Raw genomic sequence first — 19,752 nt, 5'->3', positions numbered from 1 at the left:
CCTATTATAATAATATATTAAATTTCATTTTATATCATTTGATTTCTTTTTCCTGCTTATAATGCTAACATTCCTGGGATATACCAAGTGTGCAGGGCTCCCACTCACAAATTTTAAAAAAACTTAGATTGCAACTTAAATAAACCCCAAAAAAACCTAGTTTTCATCATATAGTATAGCAACACAAATAAGATAAAACTTACCATGCAAAAATATCTTTTATTTAATTGTAATCAGAATTTTCATCACATTCAGTTCCCTCCACATTTATTTTTTGAAGTTCTTTCATTTTTTTTCAAACATTCTTCGTATCTTTTATGACAAGTTCCTTGTATGACTTCTTTTACCAATTCTGATTTAGGTTTCCATGTATAGCAATTTTGATTACATCTATTTATCACCTGTTTTGCCATTAGTCGATTTTTCACAGTTTCTGGTTTAAGGGAGTTTGTGGCTTTTGTTTTTATATGGTTTACTTGGGAGAAGATTCTTTCTACTCTTGCCGAAGAGTGAGGTAAAATAGCTAGACTGGTCATAAAGTAAGATAAAATCTCATATTTAGAATTATTAAAGCCGTCTTTTACATTACGTATCAGATACCATAACTCAGGGATGGTTTTGTAAGAGAAATCTAAATCTTGATTTAAACGAAATGATCTCCATTCATCATCTAGAAGGTCTAGTTTGTCTTCAGAAACAAGGTGAGGGAACTGCATTGCTAAATGGAAAATGGAGGATGGCGAATTGGCACGATCATGTATCACTGCTGGGTCAAGAACATTGAGACTGGCGATAATTCCATCATCATTTAGAGGAAATCTTTTTCTGATTTCCATACAAAGTTCAACAAGAAATTTTAAGCAATCATTTTTAAACCTGCTTTCACTGTCACCAAGTGGTGTTGAATTTAATAAGGCCATACAACAGCCTCCCAAATATATTTTATTCAGAGGCTTATGATTTATTGTATTGCTTGGATCAATTTCAACCAGCTTGCACGAAGTAATGACTTCTTCTTTTATGAAAAAACTAAGAATATTTTTATACTCAATTGAAACCACTGAATGAAGTAAGTGCAATCTGAAATGCTCAGTTTGAAATTCAATATTCAGGCAGTTTATTTTCTCCAGTACATATCCTAAAAACAACAACATATGCTTAGTTCCTTTGGTGATCATAGTATTGTAAATATTTCCTGCACCATCGATTTTGTCAATTTTTGATTGAGACTGAAAATAAAGAACTAACGCATCCCACTGCTCAATAATAATTTTTATTACATTGCCATGGGATAACCAATGTGTTTGTGCTAATTTGGGGATTTTTTAGCATTATCTACAACATCTTGAATCATTTTGAACTCGTTTAATCTTTTACTACTACGGGAAAAATAACAAGAGATATCTTTTATAAATATTTCTAGATATGATGGCAGTACCTTGACTGAATGACTAGCACATAATGCAAAAGAATGGCAAACACATGCCATTATAAATACTGATGGTACATACTTTTTTAGCAATGACTGGAACCCACTCTTAGTTTGTTTTGTTTGTTTGTTTGGTTTTTTTTTTTTTTAGGAGCATTAGCAACTAAGACCATATTGCTCTGAGATATGCGGTGGTCATTTCCTGACCTTTCCGCATCCTCCGTATTTGGTGGTCACGGGCTCGAACCCCGGTCTAATCAAGAAGCGTGTGCTACGCACTGCTGCTCCTGCCCACCTGGCTACGGAGGCGCCCCCACTCTTAGTACCCATCATAGTGGCACAATTATCACTTCCAGAGCCAACAAGATTACTTATTTGAATGTTTTTTTCTATGAAAAGATCTTTTACAGCTTGATAAAGCCCTTCTGAAGTACCATTTTCGACACAAACAGTGTCAAGTAACACATCTACAACATCAAGTTTTTGAATATCAAAATATCTAACAAACAACAGCTAAAACTTGCGATAAAGATAAATCTGTACTTTCATCTATTATCATTGAAAACTTGTTGTTTCTGCATATGTTAGAAATGTATATATTTTCATGATAGGCTATGCCATCTTGTATAAGATAAGAGACTTTAGTCGCCTTCATCTGAACTTGTTTTGCAATATTGCTATCATGAAATGCTTTCTTACATGCTTCTATAAGGTGATCACATTGCGCAAATGGAATATTATGCTCAGAAATGAGTGCAGCAATTGTTAACTCTGCCTTTGCTACTTCTTCATTCTCCGTAGGTTTACGTTTTGTGAAGAACGTGTCTAACGTTGAACTTGTCTTAGCAATATCTGCACTTTTTTTTTAACTGTATTTTTATGCACTAGTAACATCGATTTATTGGCATTCTTTAATTTCATTTCACAACAAATACAGTAAGACGCACCTTTTTCATTACTGTCTTCTTTCAACCAATCTTTAATTCCGGATCTTCTAACCATTCATTTCTAAAATTTTGAGTATACCACCGTTTACTCATCTTTCTCTGTGGGGAACAAGTTTCAGTCATTGTGGGCAATTTGTGGGTATGGCTAATTAGCAATTATCTTATTTAAAATGTTCTATAAAATAAAAAATAAATCACTAATCCATTAACATAAAATAGAAATAGTCACTACAATTTAAATTTATTATATCACTGTATGTAGTACACGCATAAATGTAAAAATCACACCAAATAATGCAATAATACCACAAACGATCACGAAAGACTGTGCAGTAAAGACCGCCTTCCGCCTGCTCAATAGGCTGTGCATACATGTTAGTAACACGAACATGTATGCTTACATGTATGAACATGTAAGCGTAATTTCATAGTGTAGAACCCTGCGAAAACTTTGAAATCCTTTTACATTTGCAGTATTTTGTACAAGCACTTGAGATATTACAAATTATGATCAGTATTGTTAGAATATAAAATTAAGAAAATTGTAAACTGTTATTAAATGTATTAAATTTTATTGTATTTACAAGAAATAAAAATAAATTTTGACTTAAAATTAAAAATTACCGAAAAAACCCAGATAATGAGATATTTTTGTGAAAAAACCTATCGACCCAGATGACAATCAAAAAACCCAGATCTGGGTGGAAAAACCCAGGAGTGGGAGCCCTGCAAGTGTGTGTTCCTCTGCACAACTGGGACAGTTTGGTTTAAGAGCTATGAATGCTTTACTGTAATGATCTTTTGAGCAAGCAAAAGATCATGTGGACAATTAAAGCAAGTATGTCACAAAATTTACTCTTTGAGAGTGCTACACTTTCAATATTTAAAGCATCCCACTCTGATGGACACTGGAGGTCTTGGTACATTAAAAGTGGGGAACAGGTTCCTAGTAGTCACTAGGATCCATCCTAACATACTGAGATGCGTTTAACAGCTGTTACTCTCTGGCAGTTCAGAGCAGATCTCCCCTTCTGATATATCAAGAAGCAAGGTGTTACTATAACGTATATTCCATTCATGGATCTCAGCAACTGGTCTGATTGTTGGGAGGGAGGGAGGGATGCTGTTTTCACAAAACAGTCTCCAGAATGCAAATGTTTCACTAACTTAGGAGATCTTGCCAAGCATTCCAATTTTCTAGATAAAAAAAATTCAATAAAAAACAAGAGTTTAATGGTAAAGTTAGTGGGGTTAGTGTGAACAAAAAACAAATAAAGAACTATACTACTATTATCATTATTATTTAATTTCTCTGTGGTTTTTTTTTTTTTGTGGCTTTCATTACTCAAACAAATTTAAATACTCTGCATGGCACTAGAATGACATGTCTTGGAGGGCCCAAGATCACAAAGGTTGGCACAAGCACAGAGGTGAGGGATTCCAGAGAAGAAACTTGAGAGGATAAATTGAGGTATAAGCTAATTGCATTAGCATGAGTATCAGTAAACTTCCCCATGCTATTTCTGTAGCAAGGTAGGTCGATTTGGTTGGTTTTTTTTTTTTTTTTTTTTTTTTAGGAGCATTAGCAACTAAGGCCATATTGCTCCGAGAATATGCGGTGATCATTCCCTGACCTTTCCGCATCTTCCGTATTTGGTGGTCACGGGCTCAAACCCTGGTCTAATCAAGAAGGGTGTGCTACGCACTGCCACTCCTGCCCACCTGGCTACGGAGGCACCAAGGTAGGTCGATAAGACAGGTCTATCTGAGACCAATATTTCAGTTGTTGTTGTTGTTGTTGTTGTTGTTTTTTGGTGCAAGGGCTGCTTAGGCCATATTGCACCTATCACTGTTATAAATGGTACATATGCATGGTGGTTGTGATGGCATTACTTAAAAACGATCATATAATTCGATAATTTTTGTGAAGTGAAAGAACTCCAGTAGATTAGCGTCGTTACCTATGATATGGCAGAGTGTCAAAGGTTCTTTAAGGTTTGGTAGAAAGCTAAAAGAGACTTGGCGGGCAGTGGTGTATAAAGTACACTCAATAAGAATATGCTTTATTGTGAGTGGACAATTGCACTGTGTGCATTGTGGAGGATCATTACCTGTGAGGAGATAAAGGTGGGTAAGGTGACATGGCCAATTCGCGCTCTAGTTAAAATTACTTCCTCCCTCCTGTTCATACGGAAACTGGAGGTCCACGATTGCGGTTCAGGTTTTATTTGGCGGAGTTTATTTTGCGTTTGGGCTTGCCATTGAATTCTCCATTGTTCTTTACACATTCTTTGAATGTTACTTTTGTAGTCAAGATATGGGACGTAATGCTGTGATAATTCTCTGTCGGATGGATGTTTAGCGGCATAGTCTGCACGTTCGTTTCCTAGTATCCCAGCATGGCCTGGGATCCAACAGAAAATGACCACTCGTTGGAGTTCTTGAAGATGCATCAGTTTGGATTTTATGAGCTTTATTAAAGGATGTGTTTTAGAAGAATTGTTCTGTAAAGCTATAATCGCACTCTGGGAGTCTGTATATATCATGCTTTTATGGATGGTCAGATGGAGGATATTTTCCACTGCAATTTTGATGGCGTATAATTCAGCTGTATAGCTGCTGCATTCATTGGGAAGTGATACAGAAAAGGTTTTATGAGGGAAAACGGCTGATGCACCCACTCCACTCTCAGATTTTGATCCGTCAGTATATATTTTTGAAAAATGCAGATAATTTTGTGTATGGGCTATATGGAGTTGTTGTATATTAACATTTGCAAGAGAGTGTTTTCCCCAGTTTAGAAAATAACTGTCACAGAGTGGCATAATACACCTCCATGGGGGATCCGTACTGCTTAAATCTTGAAGAACTTTATCGGGATCTATATTCCAGGTTTCTGATAGTGCTTGAGCTCTGAGAGCAAAAGGTTGAATTGCTCTTGGTTTATTTCTATAGAATGTTGTGAACTGTGGGTCGTTAAGTATCGGCCTAATGGGATGGGTAGGTAGACTTTGGATTTTAGTTGTATAGTTAAGAATTAACATCTTTCTTCTGAGGGTTAGAGGAAGTTCATGAGCATCAATATAAAGACTTTGGACTGGTGAAGTTCTATAAGCGCCTGTAGAAATCCTCAGGGCAGAGCGTTGAATTGGTGCAAGTCGCGCTAGCACACTTTCTCTAGCAGAATCATACACCGGGGCACCATAATCAAGGCGAGATCTGATTAGGGCTCTATACAAATGCAGTAACGTGTACCGATCTGCACCCCATGATGTAGAAGAAATGACTCTGAGTATGTTCATTTTTTTCAGGCAAGACGTCTTTAGATGTTTAACGTGCTCTATGAAGTTCAACTTACTATCAAAAGTCAGACCAAGCAGACGAATGCTGCTCACAACTGAGATAGTTTGATTTGTTAAGTGTACTTCTGGATCTGGATGCATCTTCCTTTTGTTGCAAAAGTGAACTACTTTAGATTTTGAACAAGAGAGTCTATACCCATTCTGTGCCATCCATAACTGAATATTATTAATTGAAATTTGGAGCTGCCGCTCAATGAAAGTCATGTTTTGAGAACTGCAAGAAAAAGTGAAATCATCGGCATAGAGGTATGAATTCACAGTGCTGGGCATATATTTAGTCATATGGTTTATTCTTATTGCGAATAAGGTGGCACTGAGCACAGAGCCTTGTGGGACCCCTTCTTCTTGTATATATGTTTGAGAGAGAACTTGTCGGTATCGGACTTGAAAAGATCTGTGCTGAAGGAAATTCAATATGAAGTACGGTAAGTGGCCTCTCAGGTCAAGGGAATGCAGATCTCTTAGGATACCAAAACGCCATGTGGTGTCGAAGGCTTTTTCTACATCAAGGCATACCATGACGAGATGCTCATTTCGAATGAATGCATTCCTGATGTTTGTTTCCGCTTTGACCATGAGATCCAGGGCTGATCGATTTTTTCTGAATCCAAATTGATTGTCAGAAATTATATTTTTAGAGTCGAGAAACCAAGTAAGTCGACGGTGAATTATTTTTTCCAGGGTTTTGCTTAAGCAGCTGGTGAGAGAAATAGGTCTATAGTTTTCAGGAATGGAATGATCTTTTCCTGGTTTCGGAATTGCTATTATATAGGAGTGGTGCCAGGAACTGGGGAAACAATGTTCAAGAAAGATGCGATTGAAAAAAGTGAGCAGTGAACAGACCGATTCTTTATTTAAGTGTTGGAGCATTATGTAGTATATTCCGTCGGGGCCTGCAGCACTGTGTTTTGAGCTAGATATGGCTTCTTGAAGTTCAAGCATTGTAAGCGGCTGATTATAAGGTAAAGTACATTTACTCGTAGATCTGAAGTTCAGTTTGGACTTTTCAGCTAATGCTTTGATCTTCTGGAATGATAGATCATATGCTGTTGAGGCAGATAGCTGTGAAAAAACAGTCCCTAGGGCATTGGCTATATCTGCAGGAGAAGAAAGATCCTGTCCATTCGAGTTCAGAATTGGAGAGGATAATTGGGGAGCTTTGCCACTTAGTTGTTTTATTTTCCGCCATATTATTCTTGAATCAGTATTCTTATTAATCGTGCTCGCAAATCGAATCCAAGATTCTCTTTTAGCTTTCTTCCTAATGTGACGGGCCTTGGCTCTGAGTCTCTTGTAGTTTATAAGATTGGCGGTGGTGGGATATTTTCGAAACAGATTCCATGCTCGGTTTTTTTCTTTTTTTGCACCTTTGCACTCTTCGTTCCACCAATAGTTTGTGGTTCTATGGGTTGTTGACTGTGATTGTGGAATCGCAGTGCATGCAGCAGCGAGTATTTGTCTTGTGATGTGATCGGTAGCTGTGTCAATAGGACAGGTTTCGATGATCTGTTCATCAAAGGACACTCGGGAAGTGAATTTTGCCCAATCTGCTCTGTGAAATTTCCATTTTACATAGTTTTGGGAAATTATGGATTGTGCTGTTTGAATTTTACATATTAGCGGAAAGTGATCACTATTTAGCGGGTTGTCGAGGGCCGTCCACTCAATACTAGGGAAGAGGATCGGAGAGCATATCGAAAGGTCTATTGCAGAAGTTGTACCCGTAGAGAGATGGATGTAAGTTGGCAAGCCAGTATTTAGTATAATCAGATTTTGTCTGTCAGCAAGCTGTTCGATAAGTTGTCCTCGTCTATCTGCATTGGGAGAACCCCACAATGGATGGTGTCCATTGAAGTCACCCAATAAACAGATAGGGGTTGGCAACTGCTGAATAAGATCTTCCAGTTCATGGATGGTATAGGAGTGATTGGGCGAAAGGTAGATAGAAACAATTGTCAAAGTAATACCAATCACAATACGTGTTGCAACAGCTTCGATGGAGGTTTGTAAAGGAATTAATCTGCAAGGTACTCTGGAGTCTATGAGTATGGCTACCCCTCCGTGAGCATTATTTGTAGCAGTTCTGTCTTTTCTAAAGAGTGCATAATTTTTAACTGAGAGTGACACATGACGTGTTAAATTTGTCTCCTGTAGGCAGATGCCTACGGGATGATAACGATCAATTAACTCGTGGATATCATCAATGTTACTGCGAATTCCTCTACAGTTCCACTGTATGATTTGGTGCATTATTTGGTTTTGTTACTTGAGGAAGATTCTGAGTCTTTTTTATTTCCAGGCTGTTTGTGGCGATCGAGTTTCATTTTCTCTTTTCTTGGAAAGGTTGGGCGTCCGGTATCCAAGACATCTTCTGCATGAAGATCTAGGATAGGTTCATTTGGGTCAGTATTGTTATCAGTGTCCATATTTTCTGAAGTGATATTGTTTGTCTTCCTATTTGTAACTGAGTCGGTTTTTGACTTTGAAATATCTGGTGGTCTATGTGGGGTTGCTGGTGGGACTGTGACAGGGGTGTTGTTGGCTCTATCTACTACCTTTTGCTCTTTTGGAGTCTGTTTCATTGATGGTGACAGTATAGATCGGGCCCAATCTGCAATCGACATTGTTGGGGGAACTGATACTTCAGTTTGTGTTGCTGTTGTTTGGTGTTTTTGCATTGCTGCTGCATAGGTGTTCTTAGGTGCGTTAAGCATAATTTGCTTTCTTGCCTCTTGGTATGTGACTTTTCGTTCTACCCTGTACTTTTGGATTTTTTTTTCAGTTTTCCATAGATCGCATGACTTGGAGTAGGCTGGATGCACGCCTTTGCAATTCAGACAGTGCGGTGTTTTGGCATCACAGTCTGTGTGCGGATGTTCTTTCGACCCACAGTTTGGGCAGGCTGGATCTCCTCGACAAGCCATTTGTGCGTGACCAAATTTTTGACACTTGTAGCATCTTATAGGATTCGGGATAAAGGGTCGTACTCGGCAGTTGAGATAGCCGGCTTTGACACTGGATGGCAAGATAGGTGTTCCGAATGTCAGGATGATGTTGCGGGTGGGAACAAGTTCTCCATCTTTCCTGATCATGATGCGCTTGGCTTGTATTACTTTCTGATGTTTGAGTTCTTGGGCCAGTTCATCTTCTGTTACATTTATCAGATCCCACTCAGCAATTACTCCCTTGGAAGTATTTAGTGTTGCATGAGGGGTAACTTGAATGGGTAGCCCGCCAAATACTGTTAGTTTCAACAGTCTCTCAGAATGTGCACGACTCACTGTTTCTACCAAGAGGTCTCCAGATCTTAGTCTTCTCACCATTTTGGGAGAGCCCGCCACATTTTCCAAATATTTTTGTATAAGAAATGGTGAGAGAGTGCTCATAGATTTGTCCGACAGACTATGTAAGATAAGGAATGATGGGCATTCCTGTTGGTCTGTGTCTGTACGCAGTCGTTTAGACTTTGTTACATCGTGAGAAATTTCATGATCAGCATTGTTGATGGTACTGGATGAGCGCCTAGGCTGCTCAAGCTCTGGGTAATTGTCGTAGTCCATGTTAGGCTCCTTTTTGCCCTGGGAGGTTGACTTTCCCTCCCAAGTTTCCGGCCCCGCCACGGGGAGGCAGGAGCAGTGCCGCAAGGAGGCCAAGCGGTTAGATAAGTTAGTTGGTTAGTAAAATAGAGTAAATATATGTAATTAAAAAGAAAGGTGAGTTTCCTTCCTTGTTCTTACTTGTGATTTTTCAAGTATAGAACTGAATTATAAATGAACTTCCAGTAAAAAACGATATAACTTAATATAAACTTTTATCACTTGGAAAGATCGCTATATATTCGCACTTTGAACGCTTGACCTCGAATTCGCTTGGCACCCGGGGCCCAATATTTCAGTTCATGCTGGGTAGTAGTAGTAGTAGTAGTAGTAGTAGTAGTAGTGGCATGTGATGCAAGAAAGCAAGTGTATGAGCTTATGCAGCATCAGCCAAAAAAAAAAAAAAAAAAAATCACACCATTCCCTCCAAATGCCTGTCCAGTTCCTCCTTAAATTTATTCAACCTATCAACTTCCACAACGACAGATGGAAGTTTGTTCCAGCAATTAACCACCCGCTGGCTAAAGGCAAATTTCCGCACATCTATTCTACATCTGTCCTTTCTTAATTTGAATTTATGCCCCCTTAGGTTCGTAATCTGAACAAGTGGAAGGATCCCATCAGAATTCAGCGTGCTCAACCCATTCAAGGCCTTATAGACCTCAATCAGATCACCGCGCAGGTGCCTAGTTTCCAGCCACTGCAATTTGCAGAACTTAAGCCTCTCTTGGTAAGAGGATCCCTTCATTCCCCTCACCAATCTTGTTGCCCTTCTCTGTACACGCTCAAGTAAATCTACATCCTTCCTAAAATGAGGCCTCCAGACCTGTACGTAGTACTCAAGGCGTGGCCTGACCAATGCCTTATACAGAGGGACAATCACCTCCTTCTCCCTGCTAGCAAAATTCCTATATATCATTGACAAAACCCAATGACCTGCCCTGGCAGCCTGTCTGCATTGCTCAGAAAACTTCATATCTGACTGCACAATTACTCCCAGGTCTTTTTCATTTTCTACCACCGTAAGTGTAGTACCACAGTTGATACGTTTCTCTGGGGATACTTCTACCCATATGCAGTACTTTGCATTTGTCAAGGTTAAACTTCAGTTGCCACTTCTTAGCCCATCTGCCCAAATTATCTAGATCCTGTTGCAGTAGCACACTGCCATTACTGTCATTAACAACACTGCCAACCTTTCATCTGTAAACCATCATCTGTAAACTTCGACAATAAGCCTGATATACCTTCATCAATATCATTGATAAATATACAAAACAACAGTGGACCTAACACAAAACCCTGTGGGACACCACTAATAACATTAGTCCACGAAGAGCAGCACCCATTGATTACCACCCTCTGTCTTCTCCCACTTAACCATCCTTTTATCCATTGTAGCAACTTACCCTTAATACCATTCTGCTCCAATTTGTACAATAGTCTTCCATGTGCAACAGTGTCAAAAGCTTTCCTGAAATCCAAATATATGATATCAAAATTATTTTTTGCATCCAGTTCCTTCGTAACCACATCATAATATCCTATCAAATTTGTCAGACAAGACTTTCCCTTAACAAACCTATGCTGTGTCTGAATTATTGCTGCAGTCTTGTCTAGATGATCCTGCAATGCATCTTTAACCAGTGACTCCATTATTTTACCCGGAACAGAAGTTAAACTAACTGGTCTGTAATTACTCGTGTCACCCTTCGATCCCCCTTTGTGAATTGGGGATACATTTGCACATCTCCAGTCCATGGGAACCTCCCCTGAGTCCAAGGATGCTCTCATAATTATGGCTAAGGGTTTGCTTAGTTGCTTTGCCGCCTCCTTTAATATAACTGGATAGATCGCATCCACCCCAGGTGCTTTTCTTATGTTTAACTTCAACAATTTCTCCTCCACTTTGCTTTCAGTTACTACAAAATCATTACGTATCCTGCTACAATTTGATAACTTTCTGCCATTTTCAAACCTTAATAATTCCTCATGTGTGAATGTAGATGCAAAACTCATTCAGTTTGTTTGCTATCTGAGCAGGATCATCAACAGTCGAACCATCGATGTCAAGTGGACCAATCAGATTCATCTCCTTCCTTTTAGAGTTTATATAAGTAAAGAAATCCTTGCTGTTTTTCTTAGCATCTTTTGCCAAGGATTTCTCGTAATCTGCCTTCGCCTGCCTAACCTCCTTTGTGACCTGATTACAGACTAGCTTATATCTGCCATAGGCTTCTGAGTCGCTTGATAATTTATATGCATCCCATGCATTTTTCTTCTCTGTTACGAGTCTCATTAGTTCATTAGATAACCATTTAGGCCTAAACCTTGAACAATATTTCTTAATAGGTATGAAACTTTTAGTAGCATCCACGATTAATTCCTTGAATGCTTCCCACTTAGAATTTACTATTGGTAACATCGTCAGTTGATCCCACTGTACAGAATTTAAAAACTGTCTGAGACCACTGTACTCAACCTTTACGGAAGCAAAAACCCTTTCCTTTACCCCTGATGGTAATTAAATCTTTAAGTAAATCCCACATCACTACACTGTGATTAAATTAATATAAGGAGTACTATAAGGTGGGTTACAGGTATGTACACAACAGCTTTTAGAAATCAGGACCTGGAAAAAAACCTTTTAATACAGATCCATTTTAGAATCCTTTCATATTAATAAAATGTAATAAATAGAAATAATACATTCAATTAGATGAAATAACAGATAAGTAATGCAGGTTAATGGTAAAAATTACACAAATAAAACAATAGTAAATTTAGACATCATTAAGAAATACAATAAACACAATATAGGCCCTTAACTTCAGTGGATTTGCTATTTGCAGACATTTTCAAGAACATAACACCCACGATTAGAAAAGTCCTACTGTAAGAATAATAAAGAATTTATACCTCTGTTTTTTAGCAATTTTTTCCATTCCAACAAATTCAAAGATACGTTCTCTTCCTGTTTTCTGAGGCAGCCTAATTAATTCTGTTGAAGTATTATTCTCTTGATCTGAATTATATTTTTCTTTAATGGCATCATAGAATGATCTTCCATAGCACACTTTTTTTGGACGGACAAATGACCCTGATGATTGGAATCTAAAATAAAATATACAACCTTCAAAGGTTAGTTTTTTCTACAATACATAATTTTTTGTATTCTCCACATTTATTTTGTATTAAAATAAAAACATAGGTATGTATATATATATATACGAAATAGGTAAAATAATGGATTGAAAAGTGCAATGGTAACGGAGAGATAAAAATAAAGATAGAAATAAATATAAAGATGATATGACAGATGCACCTGAGTGTGCAAAGTAGCAACAAAGAATACAAATGATTGTGTGAGGTAGAATTGATAATTCTGTTAAAAAAGTGCTAAGATGGATGCGAAAATTACACAAAATGCCATAACTAATAGAAGGATAGCAGAAATAGGAGATATTACAGGCATAAGAAAGAGAGAAAGAATGTGAATATCCTATGTGATATAATGAATAAACAAAATTATAGGCTGAATTACAGAGCCAATTAGATAGCAGGGAACTGTAAAGCAAAAGTGATTAAATTAATATAAGGAGTTGTAGACAGCATCAGATATGGGTGGGTAATTTGGATTATAGGTCCAAAAAAAGGGTAGAGAAATTATGAAATTAAAATCTGATGTTAGCTACAAGTAAATATTGATACATAATCAAGTAATTCATCAGGGGCTAGACCTGATCATGTATCAAAGACTGCATTTCTATACCTGTGGAAGAAAACCAAATTTAAGAATAAAACTAAGTGAGATCAAATAGGGAGTAAAGTGGTAGTATATCTTTCACTTATCTCTTATTTTATTTCCACTTTACTTCTTAATTCATCTTAATATATTTTGTTATAAAACAATCACTGTGTAGAGACTACCTTGTCCATATTTTTTTGGAAAGATATACCACTTTGCGTCCTATTTGATCTCACTTAGTTTTATTCTTAAATTTGCTTTTCTTCCACAGTTATGGACAAGTATAGAAACAGTCTTTGATACATGATCAGGTGTAGTTCCCTGATGAATTACCTGATTATGTATCAGTATTTACTTTTAGCTAACATCAGATTTTAATTTTATAATTTCTCTACCTCTTTTTTGGACCTATAACCAAAATTACCCACCCATATCTGATGCTGGCTACAACTCCTAATATTAATTTAATAATTTTTGCTTTACAGTTCCCAGCTATATAATTGTCTTTGTAATTCAGCCTATAATTTTGTTTAATTCATTATATTATATAGGATATTAACATTCTTTTTCTTTTTCTCATGCCTGTAATATCTCCTATTTCTACTATCCTTCTATTAGTTATGGCATTTGGTGTAATTTACGAATCCATCTTAGCACTTTTTTAACAGACTTATCAATATATATATACAGTTGAACTCATTTATAATGAGTTTCACTAGACCGCAAGATGTGTTCGCAGTATCTGGGCACTCATTATACATGGGTTACGTGATTCAGAACAACAGAAGTATAGGAACCAGAGGCAAACATGAATTGCAAACTGCAATAGATTTTAATCTACGTATGGAAATTATTTTTGGTGCTAAAAAGGGCCAATTGTTTCGAAAAGTGATTATCCAATTTTCAGGAACAAATGTAGGGTCATTTGACTGGTCTTCTTCTGCTTTTGTCTCAACTTTCTTCTGATCAGACTTAAGGCACTGAATACCTCTGCATCAGTATTGTCTGTAGCTTCGAAAAAACACTGACCGTTCTCTACACTGTCAACAGCTGCTCCATATGATGGAGGCTGAATGGAGTTTTCTTCGTCTACTTATTCACTTTCTTCACCTGCTACTTGGATAGTTTCTACGATGTCTTCTGTTGTAAGAGCTCCCGAAGTTATGACGTCATCATTTACATGCTCCCAACTGTCGACGTTTGGAAGTTGATTCAAATACTCTGGACTCCTTTTTTGCAATTACTCAGATAACGGAATGTGATCTTCCTCACCAGTAACGTTATCTTGCTTTGACTGAAATCCAGCCTTCTTGAAACAGTTTTGAATGCAACTTTGTGAAACGCATCCCATGCATCGCTCATAAAGCGTATAGCCTCGAGAACTGAGATTTTCATTTCAATTCCCTTGTCTATTCTGTCAATGAGCAAAAGGACCATGTTGCGACAAACACGAGCTTTGAAACTTCTGATCACACCTTGATCCATTGGTTGCAGCACTGTTGTAGTGTTTGGAGGCAAAAAAACAGGAATTATGTGACTCAGATTGTCGACTTTCTGTGGATGTACAGGACAGTTATCTACAAGAAGTATAATTTTGCGTTTTTCGGTACAAAGATCTTTATCCCACTTTTTGAGGTAATCTGTGAAAATATCTGAAGTTATCCAAGCTTTTCTGTTCGATGTATAAGCCACTGGAAGTTGCTTTACATTCTTGAAGCACCTTGGTTTGGCAGACTTTCCAATCACTAGAAGCCTTCTTTTATCTGTCTCAGACATATTCGCGCAGATAGCCACTCTTTGACAACTTTCCTCCAATGCATTTTTCGCCCTGGAATTTCAAAGTTTGGTCAGGTGTGACATTATAGAAAATTCCAGCTTCATCCATATTGTAGATGTCATTGTAGCCTTGAGAATGAAGCAGTCACGCATCGGTCATCCATGCAGGTGTTGTCTCCATGTCCATTGCAAATGTTGCTCCACTGATTCTGCCATAGCAAATTTTATGCCGCTTCTTAAAACGATCAAACCACCCATTTGAGCAATAAAATCCTGCATAGTTGAAAAGCTGTGCAAATTCTTCTGCTTTAGCCTTTAAGATTAGTCCACTTATGGGTAAACTGGCATTTCTTTATGCAGTGAACCATTTCAGCGGAGCTTGATCAACGTCATCTTTATCACATTTCTTGAGTCTCTTCGCATTTGTTACGTTGTCATCACAGGCCTTCAACACTACATCTCTATTTTTCCACAGTGTTGAAACAGTAGACGAAGAAAGCCATACTTCTTGCATATCTCAATGTTCTTCTGACCACTCTGCTGTTCTTCAATAATTTTGGCTTTTTCCTTCACCGATAATGCTTTCCTCTTCGACGTTTTTGGGCTCCGAGATTGAAACCAAGTTCCCCTTACTGTCCTTTAGAAGTGAGAATAGAGTTCATCCTTAAAAGGACAGTTTATAAAATTTTCTGTGAAACCCACTATCCGAAACAATCAGCGTCAAAGCAGTGAATGCATCTAAGCTCTCCAGAGGTCTGCCTTTATCTATTCAGCAGCGGCCATCGATTGGTCATCGGAGGAGTGGGGTGTGTTTTACAGCTCGCTGATTGGTTTGCCAATGACCAATAGCTAGCTGCAGAGTACGTAAAAGTAGACCTCTAGAGAACTTAGCAGCATTCGCTGCTTTGACGTTGATTGTTCTAGACAGCAGATTTCACAGCCAATTTTATAAACTTTCTTTTGAAGGACAAGTAGGAACTTTCTTCTCGTTTGTAAAGGATGACAAGAAGCACCTGGTTTGCTGCACATGGTGATATTGCTATTTTTGGTTTTTAGGATCATTAGCAACATTGCTCCGGGGATATGCCGTGGTCATTCCCTGACCTTTCCACATCCTCCGTATTTGGTGGGCACATGGTGGTATGTTCCCTCATTATATCCGGAACATGCTCGTTATATCTAAATTGAATGCTGTGTGTTTTTATATGAGACCAAATAAAATATCTCAGTTTACTCATTGTATCCGGGAACAAGTTGAATGTGGGCTCGTTATTAGTATTAGCATTAGTTGAGGCATATGATGCAAGAAAGCAAGCTTATATACAGCATCAGCAAAAAAAAAAAAAAAAACCCCTTCCCATTTCAACCATCCAGTCACTCCAAATGTTTATCTAGTTTAGCCTTAAATTAATTTAATCTATCAACTTCCACAACAACAGACTGAAGTCTGTTCCAGCAATCAACTACCCACTGGCTAAAGGCAAACTTCCACACATCTATTCTACAACTGTCTTTTTCTCAATTTGAATCTATGCCCCCTGAGGTTCTTAATCTGAGCAAGTGGAAGTATCCCATCGGAATCGAGCCTGCTCAAACCATTCAGGGCCTTATACACCTCGATCAAATCACCTTGCAGGTGCCTATTCTCCAGATGCTGCAACTTGCAGAACTTAAGCCTTTCTTTGTAACCGCACCCCTTTGTTCCGCTCACCAATCTTGTTGCCCTTCTCTGTACTTGTTCTAGCAACTCAACATCCTTCCTAAAATGAGGCCTCCAGACCTTTATGCAGTGATCAAAGTGTGACCTGATCATTGCCTTATACAAAGGGATAATCACCTCCTTGTCTCTGCTAGCAAAATTCCTATATATCATTGACAAAACTCCATGACCTGCTCTGGCAGCCCATCTCCACTGCTCAAAGAACTTCATAACTCACTGCACAATTACCCCCAGGTATTTTTCATTCTCCACCTCACTGAGTGTAGTACCACACGGTATGTTTCTCTTGGGTTACTGCTACCCTTATGGTTCCTTTATCCGCAAATTCTTAATGCATGAATAATCACTGCTGATATTCAGATCAAGGGTATTACTCCCTCTGGTTGCCACTCGAATATGTTGCTGTAGAAAAAATCCTCCAATAAATCCACAAAAGTCTTGCTAGCGTGCGAGTGACCAACCCACAAGTTCCAGTCAATATCTGGAAAGTTAAAATCCGCCATTACAAGACATTCTGATTTACTGGCCCATTCTATTTCTCTGCACAACTGTTCATTGTACTCATAAGGGTCATTAGGCCTATAACATACTCCTACTCTCATTTTCTCTTTCCCAGTGTTTATATCACACCAAAAAGACTCAACGTTGCACTGTACACCCGTGTCAACTGTATGCACTTCCTCAGATTTTATATGTTTCTTAACTAACAGCATAACCCCTCCTCCCTTCCTACCCTGTTTGTACATATTGTACTCCCCAAATTCTAATTCTGCACTGCTTATATCCATATGACACCATGTCTTTGATATCCCAACAATATCTGCCTTTGATGTCTTGATCAGCACTTCAAATTCATCAATTTTATTTACTATATGTACTTCTAGCCTTAGTGTAAATGCAAATATACATGCACTTATTCTTACTCTTAGTTACCCTAACACAGCCCATGTATTTACTTGTTCCATGATGACTCCCAGCAGCTCTTGAAATCCCCAGCAACTTGCTCTCTAGGCTGCTGCTCATTACAATAGAATCAGTGCAAGAATCACTTTCGCCTCTGCCTGCGGCTACTGTTAATCTTTTAGTTTGTGAATTCCTGCAATCTAGCAGTTTTCTGACCCACCTAACACTGCCTTGATAGCATCAGCAAATATTCTTGCACCCATTCTATTTAAGTGTATCCCATCCGTGTAGAAGCAGTCTCTCCTGTTAGCAAGCACAGACCATGCTGAAAAAAATTCTACCCCGTGAGCATTGTACAATCTCTCAAGGGCCAAACTGATTGACAAGGCTCTCATCATATACTTCGTCCTATTGTGTCTGGGCTGAATTGCAGATACTTTCAAATTTCACCTTAGCTTGCGACTTTTTTCCAGCATTGACCTGTACTTGTTAAGTAAATCTGCAGATCTCTTACTCTTAAGGTCATTAGTGCCAACGCATACAACAATATCACCTTTTGTGACCTTAAAAGATGATATCTGCCTTACAATGTCATCATCAACTTTTGCCCCTGGCAGACATACCCTGGTCCTGTTCCACCTATCAAATATAAACGAGTTCAACTGTTACATGTGTGTGTGTGTATATATATATATATAAGTATTACAAAAATTAAAATGAAATAGAAGAAAATATAGATGGAGAAGTTATTAACCACAAAATGCCATGTCTAGATGAAGAAAATATGAGAGAAAGAATGTTAAGAACCTAACAAAAAAAAAAATAAATAAAATAAAAAATAAAAAAATAAAAATATTAATCAAGTAAAATTAAAGCTGAATTAACGGGCTAATCATATGTACAAAAGCTGAAAAGGAAATGACTGAAAGTGAGAGGATGGTAAAAAAGATAAATAAAAATAATTATTAAAAATTAAAATTAAAAAATTGGTACATAGATCAGGTATTTCATCGGGGGGGCTACACCTGATCATGTACCAAACACTGTGTTTCTATGCAAACCCATGTTGATGGAGAAACTATTAAAATAAAATAGATAAAAAAGTAGATAAAAAAAAAAATTGATAAAAAAATTGATAAAAACATTGATTGATCTCCAGAAATCTACTTTTTTATCTATTTTATTTTAATAGTTTCTCCATCAACATGGGTTTGCATAGAAACACAGTGTTTGGTACATGATCAGGTGTAGTCCCCCGATGAAATACCTGATCTATGTACTAATTTTTAAATTTTTTAAATTTTAATTTTTAATAATTATCTTTATCTTTTTTACCATCCCCTCACTTTCAGTCATTTTCTTTTCAGCTTTTGTACATATGATTGGTCTGTTGATTCAGCTTTAATTTTACTTGATTAATTTTTTATTTTTTATTAATTAATTAATTTTTTATTTTTTATTAATTAATTTTTTATTTTTTATTAATTAATTTTTTTATTTTTTATTAATTAATTAATTAATTTATTATTTTGTTAGATTCTTAACATTCTTTCTCTCGTATTTTCTTCATCTAGACATGGCATTTTGTGGTTAATAACTTCTCCATCTATATTTTCTTCTATTTCATTTTAATTTTTGTAATACTTATTTATATACTTGTATCCTGTTTTGCTGTTTAGCGCACACAGGTACACGTACTGTTCTTTTTCTTTTCTTCTCGCTTCCTCTTCTTCGTTTTCATATATTTTATATATATATGGGTATTCAATGTAACTTTAAAAGTAATGTTTAAAGAGTTATACAGAAAAGAGGTATACAGTTGATGAAATGGTTTCAGTGAATAAAAGATATTGACTGGAATTTGGGGGCTGGTCACTCACACACTAGCAAGGCTTTTGTGGATTTATTGGATGATTGTTTTCTACATCAGCATTTTCGGGAGGCACCTAGAGGGAGTAATACTCTTGATTTGATTATCAGTAGTGATTCTTCATGCATTAAGAATCTGCAGATAAATGAACCTCTAGGTGGCAGTGATCACAGTGCTGAAGTGGGATTTACTCAAAGAGTTAACTACCATTAGGGGTAAAGGGAAGGGTTATTGCTTTCGTAAAGGCGACTACGATGGACTGAGACAGTATTTAAATTCTATAAGGCGGGACCAACTGATGATGTTACCAACAGCAAATTCAAAGTAGGAAGCATTCAAAGAACTTATCGTGGAAGCTATTAGGCTTTACATACCAACTAAGAAATATTGTTCAAGGTTTA

General features: G+C 37.3%; 1 protein-coding gene across 2 annotated transcripts in view; it reads right to left on the bottom strand.

Annotated features, from left to right (window-relative positions):
• The window catches only part of Tbce (Tubulin-binding cofactor E), a 270,639-nt gene that overhangs the window by 193,496 nt on the left and 57,391 nt on the right, over window positions 1–19,752 (bottom strand). For both annotated transcript variants that reach the window (XM_090375351.1, XM_090375353.1), the window contains exon 5: window positions 12,254–12,448. In XM_090375351.1, coding sequence (XP_090231477.1) covers window positions 12,254–12,448 — 195 coding nt within the window. The remainder of the gene's footprint in view (window positions 1–12,253; window positions 12,449–19,752) is intronic.

The sequence above is a fragment of the Mastigoproctus giganteus genome, chromosome 6, assembly GCF_048544385.1.
Source record: "Mastigoproctus giganteus isolate SK-2022 chromosome 6, ASM4854438v1, whole genome shotgun sequence".
NCBI lineage: Eukaryota > Metazoa > Arthropoda > Arachnida > Uropygi > Thelyphonidae > Mastigoproctus > Mastigoproctus giganteus.
This window is presented reverse-complemented; position numbering and strand designations above follow the sequence as displayed.